The following is a 12,321-nucleotide window of genomic DNA, read 5'->3' on the forward strand; positions in this document are numbered from 1 at the left end:
TCGACACTTTCATCGACCTGTCCACCACCACCCCAAGATCTCTCTCCTGATCTGTCATGGAGTCCACATGCTTTAGTGAACTGACTTAAAGTGGAAAGTGTGGGTTCAAAAGGACTACAAAAACTTTCCTAACTTTTGGGAAGGAATTTCTTAGCTTTGGGGCTACACTGAGAGGGAAGCCACTCCTCAGTTATTGGTATCAGAACCTCTTGTATAAATGCTATCGACTGTGAGGCCTCAACCAGGCCTTGCTTTCTGTGTGTTAGCAGATCTTGAGGAGACTTCTGCAGGACTGTCATCTGATGGGGAAGTTCAGTGTGGGTCATGGCTACCTTTAATTTTGTGTCAGAAATTGCAGCCTCAGCCTCGCAAGAGAGAGTGGCCTGGTTCAATTCAGCATCATAGTTGGGTAGTGGGAAGGGACTGAGTTAACAAATTTTTTTTAACTCCCCAAATCCAGGATCTGAAGCCACAGGCGTACCGAAATGCCTATGATATTCCTCGCCGCAACCTCTTAGACCAGTTGACCAGGATGAGAACTAATCTGCTGAAAACACACAAACTTATTTTGGGCCAGGATGAAGGTAAGTGTTGCCTTTCAGTGACTGAAGTGAGGTTCTATTTAGGTTCTCTGAGTGAGACCTGGACTTGGGGAATCTCTAGATCTGGGAAGGATTTCATGGGGCAGTTGAGTCCTAAATTCTGCTGCAAAACAGCCCAGATATCACATGGCTTCCCGACTTCTCACACTTGCAAGGGAGGAAACACTTTATTGCTTGGACATATCCATAAAGGATACAATAGATTTATTTATTGTTTGGGCTCAACTTTGCAGGAAATTTAAGGCAGGCACTTGTAAATCAAGAGAATTCTTTGTCATAATGGAAAGCCTGATAGTCACACTGTTCTAGATGCTGTGTGTTGGTCCAAAGAGATCCCGCTGAAAGTGGATTGGGGTCTACTAATAGATCTACTGAAGCTAACCTAGAGATTGGCAGGTGTTTCTGATTCCATTTTTTTAAACTGTGGCATAGACAAAAAAGCATTTTCTCCCCTTGTGATACAGCCACTTCTCATGAATACTTCCAGCATAGCTGTGAAATATTGTAAACGTCTCTCTGCTGACGCCTGTTTACTTGCATCTTTAAAATATATACTACTTGCTGATTAAACAATTGCCAAGAGATGATACAGTGCAACGCAATTGAATTTCCTTGGTGGGAAGGCTGCTGAGAGGTGCTGGGGACATTGTGTTAGCCTTCTGGTGTTCTGCTCCGCAAGTGCTGCGATGACCTCAGGGGAATAACCCCCAGTCCTGTGTATTGCTAGGCCGCACCAGATGTAACTGTTGCTAGGAGGTGGGTCTTCTTGGGCAGGTTAAAAGGAACCAACTTCTAGGCTTATCCCTTGATAGGGAAGTTGTGGTGAAGGTTGCTGCTTGTCTCTGAAGGAGAGCATGTCGTGAAAGGATCTTCAAGGACCTGAAGTTTGGTCTTCAGTTGGGTGATGAAGGGCCAGGGCAGGACTGAGTCCTTTCTCTGGAGATAGAGAATATTTCTCCCTTTGCTTTCCTTGCAGACTGCCTACACAGTGTTCCAGTGGCTCAGATGGGGAACTACCAGGAATACTTGAAGATGATGCCTTCTCCATTGCGGGAAATTGACCCAGACCAACCCAAAAGGCTTCACACTTTTGGTAATCCTTTCAAGCAGGACAAGAAGGTAGGCAGAGCCCACCCATTGCTCCTTTTCCTCCTGGGACTGAGCAAAGCACTTTGTGGGGTTTCCCACAGTGGGTGGAGCTGCTTCTCCTGGTGGCTAATCAGGATTGTGTCAGACTGACCAGTGGTATCTTCCCTCCCCCTCCAGGGAATGATGATTGACGAAGCAGATGAGTTTGTCGCAGGGCCTCAGAACAAGATCAAGCGTCCAGGAGAGCCCAACACCCCTGCCTCCCTGAAAAGAAGACGCAGCATGTCCCCACTGCTGAGATGGCCCCAGTCACCACCCGTAGTAACCAACCACGTTGGGGGGAAGGGGCCTCCCTCGGCTGCAGGGTCCCCTTCCAGCCCCAGCTCCAAAGCCGTGCCAGCCTTCAAAGGTATTTAGAATTACAGTTTGGATGCTGTCTCTCCAGACTCTCCATGCTAAAAGTTCTCCTGCCCCTGGTCATTTCTTACATTTCTGCTGCTGTATAAGGGGTATGTAGTTGGAGTAGGGAGCTACAGCCAGTCCAAGCCCCTCACACGTCTACCTAATCTGCTGTTTGCTTCTTTGTCACATGTAAATGCGACCTCTAGGTATAAGCATAAAAAATTTTGAACTGTGATTTGTGAAGCAGCTCTTGGCTGCTGTATGAGAACAGCAGCTTCCTCTTTTAAAGAGAAAAGGTTGTAATTGTATAAATCAGTGGCCCCCAAACTTACTGTGGTCTCTGCACCCCTTTGTGGCAGTCTCTTATTCCTAGGTCTCCCGAGTGCTGCCATCTTGGATCGTGTGAATATGGCAGCACTTGAGAGACCTGAGAAGAAGAGACTACTGGAGACATCCTGCAGAGCCCCTGTGAGTTCTGTGGTGCAGTTTGGGAACTGCTGGTATAAATGAAAGCTCCAGTATTTTTCTCTTCATCCCCAGAAGGTAGCTCCCTAACCTTATTCCCTGGATTTTTTTTCCTGGGCAGGTAAATTAGAGCAGGGAATGCAAAAGAATCTGCAGTAGCATCCCAGAGTTATGTTGAAACTTAGGAGTTGGACTTAACTGTACTTGAAGGGCAGAGGGAAGAAGCTGGTTATTTGGAAATGCCCATCAAATAACTGGAAAGTTTTTCAGTTAGTTGAGTCTAATGCTCTGTGCTTTCTGAATTCTCTGGCCCATAAAAATAGGAGCAAATTTTTTTTTCCTGGAAACTATGAAAGATTCTACCTTTGTTTGGCCTATCCTGTCCCTGTTGTAGCTTCTCTTTTCTTTTGTGATGGCCATTCTGAATAATATGTGGTGGCACAATGTTTGGGAGTTGGCTGTGTCTTTTTTTTTTTTCCTTTCCTGGTTAAATAGTTGCCCACCTTCTGGCTGCCTTTGGTCCAAATCCAGCAGCAGGCTGTTTGACTTGGACTGACGTTGAACAGTGCTGCCTCTGTTCCATGGGATGCTTTGGTTATTGTCAATTGTGGGTGACGCTGGCCTTTGGCAGCATTGCTGAGTCACTGGGCTTATGATTTCTGTCTCATCCAGAGAGTTGCTGTTAGCGATGCCAAACCTCGGCTTCACAAGGAACTTCTTGGAAGACCTCCAGCAAGTAGAAATGTAAAATAACTGGAAATTCTGAAGCCATGGGAGGAAAAAAAACCTGCTTTAAAGAAAAAGAGCTTGACCTTTGATTTTAATATCCTGGCAGGTTGGGGGTGTGTGTATTTAAAAACACAAAACATACACATGCCCCACCACCACTCTGTATGCCTTCTTATGACAATAAAGCAGCTAACAGCAACCAATTTTGTACATTAAAACATCAGAATGCATAGAGAATAACATGTTTCAAGCAGAACAATAGCCTGCTGCAAATCAATGTGTACAGAAGTCAGACCAGCTTAGCACAACAGCTGCCTGCAGAAAGCAAGCCTTCCTTGGAAATGTCTGAAGTGACAAAGCCCAGTGGCCCTTCTGAGGGCAGTATTCCACTAAGATGGTGGCTTTTACCTGTTGGAAGCTCAGTACATAACCTTCTTTCTTGCAGATGCAAACAGCAGTATGGGCCAAGATGGCAATGGGGAGAAGAAAGTGGAGAACTTCCAGCTGCTGGATAAGCAGGCAGATGGGCTGCTGACGCACCTGGTGCCACCATCAGCAGCTGCCCTGGTGGATGAGAGCCTGCCCAATGATATAGATTCTCTGCCCAATGAACTGAATTGTGTTGGGGAGGACGGATTGGACCAAAGGCCTGTGGCCAACTCCCTCATCAGGGGACCTTTAAACTACAGCATCTCTTCGGAGGACCAAAAACTAATGGCAGAGTCGACTTCTGGAGCCATGCCAAATCTGGTGAAAATAACACCCAGTATGTTTGAAGGGAACAACGAAGTTATCAAAATCAAAGTGATGAAGGAGGTTCGCAAGCCTGGGAGAAGTAAGCATCCAAGGCGGCCAGGGGGTCTCCATTTTTTAAAACTAGTTTTTTAAAAACTGAGTATAATACTTGTGTCTCATGACATAGGATCTCTAGGTAGCTGAGAGATAGCGACAGTTAAACTAAGTTGAATTGAATAGTAGCAGAGGAAAAGGCATAAACCCCTTGGGAAATCCCCTACTTTCCAAGTCCCGTCCCCCCCAGACTCCACACATTGTGGAAAAGTTAAACTCTTTCATTTTAAGTTGTGAACAAGTGCAAAATGGGAGATAGCTTGTCTTTTCTAGTTTGACAGTGTTAATTCTGATGGAGCAATTGGTTGGTTGGTGTTGCTCAGGAACAAGAGCTGTAAGTGGCAGTTAAGTGTACCCTCAAATACTCATGAAGATTTGAACCTTAATGAGGGTAACTTGAAACTGAAGCACAATATGGTGACTGCTTTGTGGGAAATGGGTGAAAACTGATATGCAGATTGTGGGAACAGTGTGGGGAAACTTTGAGAATATCTCCAATATTGCACTTGCAGGGAAGTGTAGACAAAATTTTTTTTTTTAAGTTCCTAGGGCTATTTTCAAAGCCATTTGTATGACAGTAATCATGAGACTCATTGCCATGATGGACAACATGGCAGCATGAACATGATCTTAGAGACCTGGAAAATGCCAAGTCTTTACCTGGCACCTAGCAGACATCAGGGAGAGTGTTCTACAAATAAGGAAGGTGCGGCCATCTGGAAGGCCCCTCTCCGGTTGCCACTGAGCTCCCCTCAGAAAGCCCTCAAATTTAGCAGTCTGCAAAGTAAAATAAGTGAAAAGTAATGTAGCTTCTTAACGTCGCAAGTAAGTGGAAGAGAGTTACCAAAAGGGAGAAAAGGGACATGGGCTCCTGTAGAAGAAAAGGCCTGTCTAATATGAGGGTGCCTCTCGTGTCACAAGTGAGAGAGAGGTGGTGCCAGACTCACCCTGCATCAATCACCAAGCTAGTGTGTGAGGAGCTGCCAAGCTTTGGGAAATGGGAGCGCTGAAGGGGCCAGCCTTGAATAACTGGAGAGAGCTTGATGTGAACACCTGCAAGGGGCATAGTGTGCCTGTGCTCAAAACCAGGCAGGCTTAGAGCAGCCAAGCTTTGCCTTGTGGGAAGGGTGTCTTGAGCTGCTTGGCCAGTGTTAACCTGAACTAATTCTCGGGGTTTTATTGTAGATTATGAAAAAATCTTCTCTCTCCTCGAAGAAGTGCAAGGCCCTGTGGAAATTCAAAAATATTTCATTGAGTTTGCTATCAAGGAAGCAGCAAGGTTTGTATCCAGATGACCCCATCACCTTAGATTGCAGTCCCCCTATGCTCTGTACCTATGTTGCAAATATTCTTCGAAATGATGTCTTGATGGTGACCCTAAAGGCAGATTCTCTTTATTCCAATAGTAGTAGTAAGTTAATTTCCTCCGCAGATGGGCCTAAGCTACTTTCTGATGGAGTGAATGGTTTTTTGGTATTTTTGGATAGGGTATTTTCTGCCTTGTTGGCGGTTCAGTTTCAGTATTCAATGTAACAGGTTAGTTCCTGAGAAAATCCGGAGGAAGGTCTGTCAGTGCTGTTGCTGGTAGATGGTATAGGAATGCAGAGGAGTGTGTTTCAGAAAACATTTCAGAAGTGCAAAACCCACATTAAACTGCTCCCCCTCTTTTTCTTAGGTTTAAAAAACGGGTCTTAATACAGCACTTAGAGAGAATTCTAGAGGAAATAGAGTTCAGCAGCCTGCCCAACAGAGTTAATCATGTCAACAGTAGATAATAGTGTGTCGGCAAGACGAATGATGCGCGGACCAGGGAGAAAGAGTTTGCTGTGTCGCAGAAGAGCGGAAGAGGACGAGGCAGCGGCTGCCCCTGCCGCCTTGGCAGCCGGGCGGTCTTTCTGTTGGTGCCTGAGAAGAAAGGAAGGGGTGGCGTCTTACATTTGTGAACCTCTCTCTCCTCGGAAACTGGGCTGTGACCCTGATGGATTTGCTGTGGATGGCGGGGCTTCCTCTCCCCACCCCTTGGAGGGCCCAATCCACTTGATGGGCTGAAGAAAAAAATTCCCAGTGCTGCCCTCTCCTGCAGGTGATGAGAATTTACTCACTTGAACCTTTTTGTTCTAAGACACTTTAATGCCTCTGTAGGCAGTAGCTTGAATTTCTAAGACAGGATGGCATACGCTGTATCTGCACTCGTGTTGGAGAGATCCTTTTGTTCTCAAAATGCAGAGGGGAAAAAATACTCCTCCGTGGTGGTAGTGCCTGTGGTCACTACAGACACGAAGGTGGAAGTCCTCGAAGGCTAGCCGAGCCAGGCGCGAGTCCGTAGGGTAGGCTGGATTGAGAGTAAAGCAGCTGCTAAACTGGGTTGAGGAAAGCTAACGAGAGCCCCGTGACTACTGTCCCCGGTAGCCACTAAGCAACCTACCTCAGCCTCTCTTCTCTTTTGTCTGCAGACATTATGAAAGCGCGCGCCCGAGGCTCCCCAGGTCCAGACTTCAGTTCTCTTTCATCTTGTGAGGAGGACGGAGACTCTTCACGTGGACTTGGCTTTGGAAGCGCTTAAAGGAAACTTTGGGGTGGTTTTTTTTTAAAAAAAAAGAATATGAACACAACCCCATTCCCCCAAAATCTATATATACATGTATTTTACTTTTTAAATGTTCATATGAGAAGAGATTATTTTGGACAGTGTTGTTACCAGATCCTTAATTTGATATATCAAATGGTGTGGGTGCCTGTGTGTACATATATATGAAAATTTTTTTTGAGCACTTGTGTATAATAAAAATCATTTTATGATTTTCTAAAGAAGTGCCTAATCTGAGTGGGATGCTGCTGAAAAAGTTTCTGGTTGTCCCAGCCGGCTCTTGGCAAATGGTAACAAGTTTGAAGACAGAAAGGATGCTAACCACTAAGAGTTTCTCCTTTTTCCTGCTCTCCAGAAGATCATGGCAAGACTGATGGACTCTGCAGAGTCCACCATCCATAGCCCCCCTCGGTCCGCTGCAGTCTGCATGCCTTCCTAATGATTTGTCTTTTTTCCCCTGCTCTTAGGAGCTGTTCTTGGGTAGGTGGCGTCTGTTCCCACAGCATGTGAGTCGGTCATCTCCTTCAGTGAAAGTTATCTGGGGTGGGGGTTGCTGCTTGCACCTTGCTTTGGGTGCAGTTATATGCATATGAATTTGCCTGTCCTGTCTCTTTTAAAGTAACAGAACTTTCACAGATCTCTACCTCTGTAGATCTTGTTTTGCAACAGTTTATGGATTCTGATGAGGGAACTTCATTCCCCTTTAGGGGAGCGAATCCAAGCCTGGCCACTGATTGGTGTGGAAGAAGCTTTGGGGCTAGTCCTGGCATTCAGGCATCAACATCACATCTTCCTTCTGTAGATTCCAGCAGATGCTTGTAATAGTGATAGCTTAAGTGGCTACTTTGGTACAGGGCTTCAGGCCCAAAGCCAGGGTTGTGGGGGCTACTTGAAGAAGTCACAGAAGAGACTTTCACAGGCTCACTGGGCTAGTTGGTTGTCTGTTTTCCTTTTTGCCCTGTGATGTTTGCGCTCTTTCAGGTACTTTAGGACTGCATTTCTCAGTGTCTATCCTGTTGTACCACTTTGCATGATTCACATACTGAAATACCATCGGAAGTAACTGGTTGATGACATTGCCAGTTACTTTTAGGTTGAGAGGCCAGATGTGACATGACAACAGTAAGAGGCTTGGGGTGAACAGGAGAACTTTTTTGAATGCCTGAAAAGTATGCTTTGGAACTCTTCCCTCCAAGTCTCCTACTGATTGTTGTGTCATGTCACTTGTCTTGCTGCTGGGCAGCAGATGTCCGGAGTCCCACAAGTACCACCAGACACCAGCTCAAGGTGGAGAAACACTGCTTTAGGGCAAGGGTGCCCAAACCCCGGCCCAGTGGCCACTTGCTGGCACCTGTGCTGGATCCAACACAACTGTTCTCAGCATGAGGGTGACTGACCCTCGCATGCGCTGTGGGGTGAGGGCTGCTTGCTGTTTGACATCCGTGATGCAACAGTGACAGCAAAGGAAACGCTGGGCTTGCTCAATGCAACCTCTTTTAGTTTTAGGGCGTTGCTCAGTGCAACCTGTTGTGGCTGTTTTGCACATAACTGAACTCTGCTAAGCTTCACCAGTGCTCTGGTAAAGGGGCTTAAAATAGTGAGAGCTTTGAAAGACTTGAAGCACTGTTTCAGAGTTGGGCTGTCTTTGCCTGTTCACTGGTCTGTTTAAGTGGTATGTAATTGCTGACTCCACCAAAATTGTGTGGGGCAAAAGCCCCAAAAGAAAATCCACTGTGCTGACATTCCGAAAGTATTTACTGACCATTATTTTGGAGCAGTGTGCACTGGTCTGTGCATGCAGTTTGCTCTTAAGTTTGTCCCATGGTATGGTGTAAAGGCTTGGATCCTTCACTATTTTTGGTTGCAACAGGAAGAGAGGCAAGCATGAAGTACAGCTTTAGAAGGAAGGTGGGTGAAGACTAGGGACTCCATAGAAGGGGCTTGAGCCCGTAACTTTACAGGGGCAAAGTTTTTACCTTGGTAAAAACCTAGGAGATTGTGGTTTCTGAAGATTTAAACAGCACTACCATGTCATTGCCATTTTTGGAGTAAGTACTTCTGGCTATAGTAACTTAATCTGGATGGAGACCCAGTCGTGAGCACTATGTATTGATGGCCAGTAGGGGACCATACTGGGGCACATATAGACAGTCCCCCACCCCCTTGGGCCCAGTGGAAGGAAACTCTCACACTACCTCTGTGGATGCTAAAGACCAGCCCTAATGGCTTGTGTTGCTTAACTCCTTGTTTTCCTGTGGAAAGTGTCCTTGTATCTACTGTTCTTTACCTCAAGCATTATCAAGGAGGGAAAGACAGCATCTGAGGTAGTTCCAACAGTAAGGGGGGGGAGGTCTCTAGATTTGGCAGATCTAGGTTTTATTCCCCAACCATGATCTTTTGATGCAGGTGCATGTATTGTGTAGGTGTGCCTGGTATAGATTCCAGCTTTACAAAAAAAATGTTAAGTTTTGGGGATTCATACAAAGTTTTCAAATTCAACAAATTAGACTAAGGAAGGCAATTTTAAAAAAAATCTCAGAGCAGCAAGAACTCTTTGAGATGGGGACAGAGCCAAACTCCAAATTTGGGAATAGCTACAGTTGGATCAGAGTATCCCTGGATTTGACTTGCTATAGATACCAGGGTCCAAGTTTAAATGCCTTCAGAAAACAAAAGGCACAAAAAGTGGGGTTCCTACCTTTTCCTTGCAGGAAATGGGTCTTTCAGCACTAAACACTTCTCAGGCTTGGAGAATTTTGTTTTAAAGGCATTTAAACTTGGGTCCCAGCAGCCACAGGTATGGGTCTGACCATGCCTTTCCTTTAGGTGCATACTTTTTTCCATTTGTAAACATCCTGAAGACTTAACAAGCAGTAGCCTGAACCTGCTTGCAGAGATAGGTGAGCAGAAAGTAGACTAGGATCTACTGGTAGATCTGATTTTCAGTTAATTAACAAGTATTTCAGACTCAAATGGCTCTACCTCCCTAAAATCATTATAGAAGAGGCTCTGCTCTCTGCCCCCCCCCCCTCCACTAGCTTCCAGATGATAGCTAAGCCTAGGGCTTTTTACCTCCTTTCAAAAGATAACTGGAATGATTTCTAGTTTCATGTGAACTGCTTCTGTGCCCTTAAAGTGCAACCTCACTGTGTGTGGTTAAAATGTTGCAATCAAGTCACTGTTCCAAGATATCAAATGACTTTGCACTGTGCTGTTATGTAGCTAGGAGAAACAGATGTCATTATAACCAGAACTTGCCCAAACTTAACTTGTAGGCCTTTAACTACCCCAGCTGAAAGATGAATTGATGTATGGACCTTTAACATGTGTGCTATGACAAAGTCAACTGTTACAAATCAAGCCTCTACCCCAAAGAACAAGAGCCAGCCAGGGGAATGGTAAATGTGGTTGCATATGACTGCAGAACAAAGAAAGCAGCTAGGACAGGGAGAAAGCTAGACTAGAACCCTTTGCTGGTTTTCCACTTGGCATGCTTAATACAATCTAGACCAGGCATGGCTACAGTTAGCATTCATGGCGTCTGCTGAGGGCCAGAAATATGCACGTGGTTCTTTTGCACTTTTTTTCTTTGTTCATTTACAGCTAATCTTGTTCATATTTTCAAGAAATGAAAGCCCAATTATAACAGGCTGGCTTAATTGATTCTGGGGCTTGCATTTGGCCCTTATTTCTGACCTCTGATGTAGATGTGGATTTTAGATAAAGCTACTTCCTGCAGTCATACTACTGGTCAATCTACCTCGGTACCAGCTTCACTGTTCCAATGGGGTTCTGAAAGAGTTTTTAGGCCAGACCTCCTTGGACTTACCAGGGTTTGAACACACCACATGTAAACAGCTTTTCCAACAACACGTAGCCCTATCCCAAAAGGAGAACCAGGTCTTGTATATCCGTGCATACTTGGTTGTCCAAATCCTAAACACACATACAGCAACTGCATGTAAACAAGCCACACAAGGAAAACATTAGTTTTATTTAAAGCATCCTTCAACTTTATAAAATATTTTGACTTTATTAGCTTACATTTGTACAAGGACAGATTCCGAAGACGTCATACCCCACATGCGTTGTAAGGATATTAGTTTATTGGACATTGCAAGATCAGAAAAGAAAAATCTGCACATCTTCATGATAACCATCAATGCAGAAGAGTAAGAGTAAGCCTAGTCCTTGCAAGCTTAAACAGCCAAGAAAAGGTGCCTGAATGGTTGCAAACTTCATAACAGACATAGAGAAGGGCAGGGAGGAGTGAGCCTTTGGTCTCTTCCTAAGGTTCCTGGTGCCCTGTAGCAATACCTGCTGCAATGAAGGAGCCTTTTGGAGACCTGAAGCATGTTGTGACCAGTAGCCCAGTTTAAGGAGACTTGCATAAAGTGGTGTTAAAAAGCAAACTTGAAACTGGAAGGTAAGTTAAACATTTTACAACACTCATCAAACAGCGGGGCGGTCTTGTTTCTGCTCTCCTCTACATCCAATTCACAGTGGTCTGAGTTTAACAGCCTCTCCAAAAAAGCCTTGTCAGCCAGACTGCTAACATCAGAGAGCCAAGCATAGCATGACCAAAAAATGCTTTTCTAGCTAAATGAACTTCTGTGAGACTCCTCTTACCTCAAGCACAAATCACTAGGAAGTAAGTTTCACCACACTAAGTGGGATGTACTTCCAAGTAGACACATTCAGGATTATGCGACAAGACTGGATGTGGACATTTTCCACTCCTGACAGCCATTTTGAGCAGGCATACATTGGATCTGTGGAGAACTGGCTCCCACTATAAGAGGGTCTTGTGCCAGTTCTCTTCAGGCAGCCCAGATCCATCCAGGATCTCACAGTGCAGTGGCTCAGAAACAGTATTGCTGGGCAGGAAAGACTCGCTCTAATCTAAGCAAGCATGATTTTGGAAAGCAGTGCAAGGAGACAATCAACAGTTTTTAAAAGGGAACAACCCAGCAAACTTTCAAGTAGGTACACAACCAGCTTCATAGCCTCTACCCTCAAAGCAAAGCTGCTCTTTACTATGAATTAGATGAAACGTGCCATACAGGTGAAAGGGAAGGGGTTCTTGCTCTAACACACTGGGCAAAGAGTAAGGCTGATGGTCACTGGGGAGGTTATGTTGTCACCTTGTGGTGGAAGGCAAGATTGGAGCTAGATCAAACACAAGGCAAAATAGAAATGATTCTCTCTCTTGGAGGAGGAGCAGAACAAACTTGCTTCAACAACCAACAAGAACAGAAGCAGTAGTTGGGGGTTTCATTTTTCCTGCACTCAAAACCCACCATGGGGAAGGGAGGAACCTTCGTCACCATTTTGAGGTGGGATGAGGATGTTTGATTTCACCTCAAGATGTGCAACTTGCTTGCACATTTCACAAGTGGATGGTGCACTCTTTCGCTGCCCGCACCCAACACGGAAAACTGGAAAATTTGCAAGGAAAAATGCCACCGGTGAAGGGAAAAGGACATTTGTTCCTGACTCCAGTGGGTTAAATTCTATAGAGGTCCAATCTGGGCACACACAGATTTTCCTCTCACTTTTCCTCTCAGATTCTCTCTTCCTGAACAGTCCATGCTGCTC

At 45.2% G+C, this 12,321-nt stretch overlaps 1 protein-coding gene across 3 annotated transcripts in view; it reads left to right on the forward strand.

Annotated features, from left to right (window-relative positions):
• LOC136663007 (integrator complex subunit 6-like) overlaps positions 1-6,947 on the forward strand; it is a 33,308-nt gene extending 26,361 nt beyond the window's left edge. For 2 of the 3 annotated variants that reach the window (XR_010795002.1, XR_010795003.1), the window contains 7 exons: positions 461-584; positions 1,579-1,721; positions 1,869-2,100; positions 3,733-4,122; positions 5,322-5,415; positions 5,812-6,219; positions 6,590-6,947. Coding sequence is in view for 1 of the 3 variants with exons in the window: in XM_066639871.1 (XP_066495968.1) it covers positions 461-584; positions 1,579-1,721; positions 1,869-2,100; positions 3,733-4,122; positions 5,322-5,415; positions 5,812-5,911 (1,083 nt within the window). In the remaining 2 variants the exon portion in view is untranslated. Of the gene's footprint in view, positions 1-460; positions 585-1,578; positions 1,722-1,868; positions 2,101-3,732; positions 4,123-5,321; positions 5,416-5,811 lie in introns of all 3 variants that reach the window. The other variant, XM_066639871.1, reaches the window with a different exon arrangement.
• Positions 6,948-12,321: the final 5,374 nt, after the last annotated feature.

Source organism: Tiliqua scincoides, chromosome 12 (genome assembly GCF_035046505.1).
Source record: "Tiliqua scincoides isolate rTilSci1 chromosome 12, rTilSci1.hap2, whole genome shotgun sequence".
Lineage (NCBI taxonomy): Eukaryota > Metazoa > Chordata > Lepidosauria > Squamata > Scincidae > Tiliqua > Tiliqua scincoides.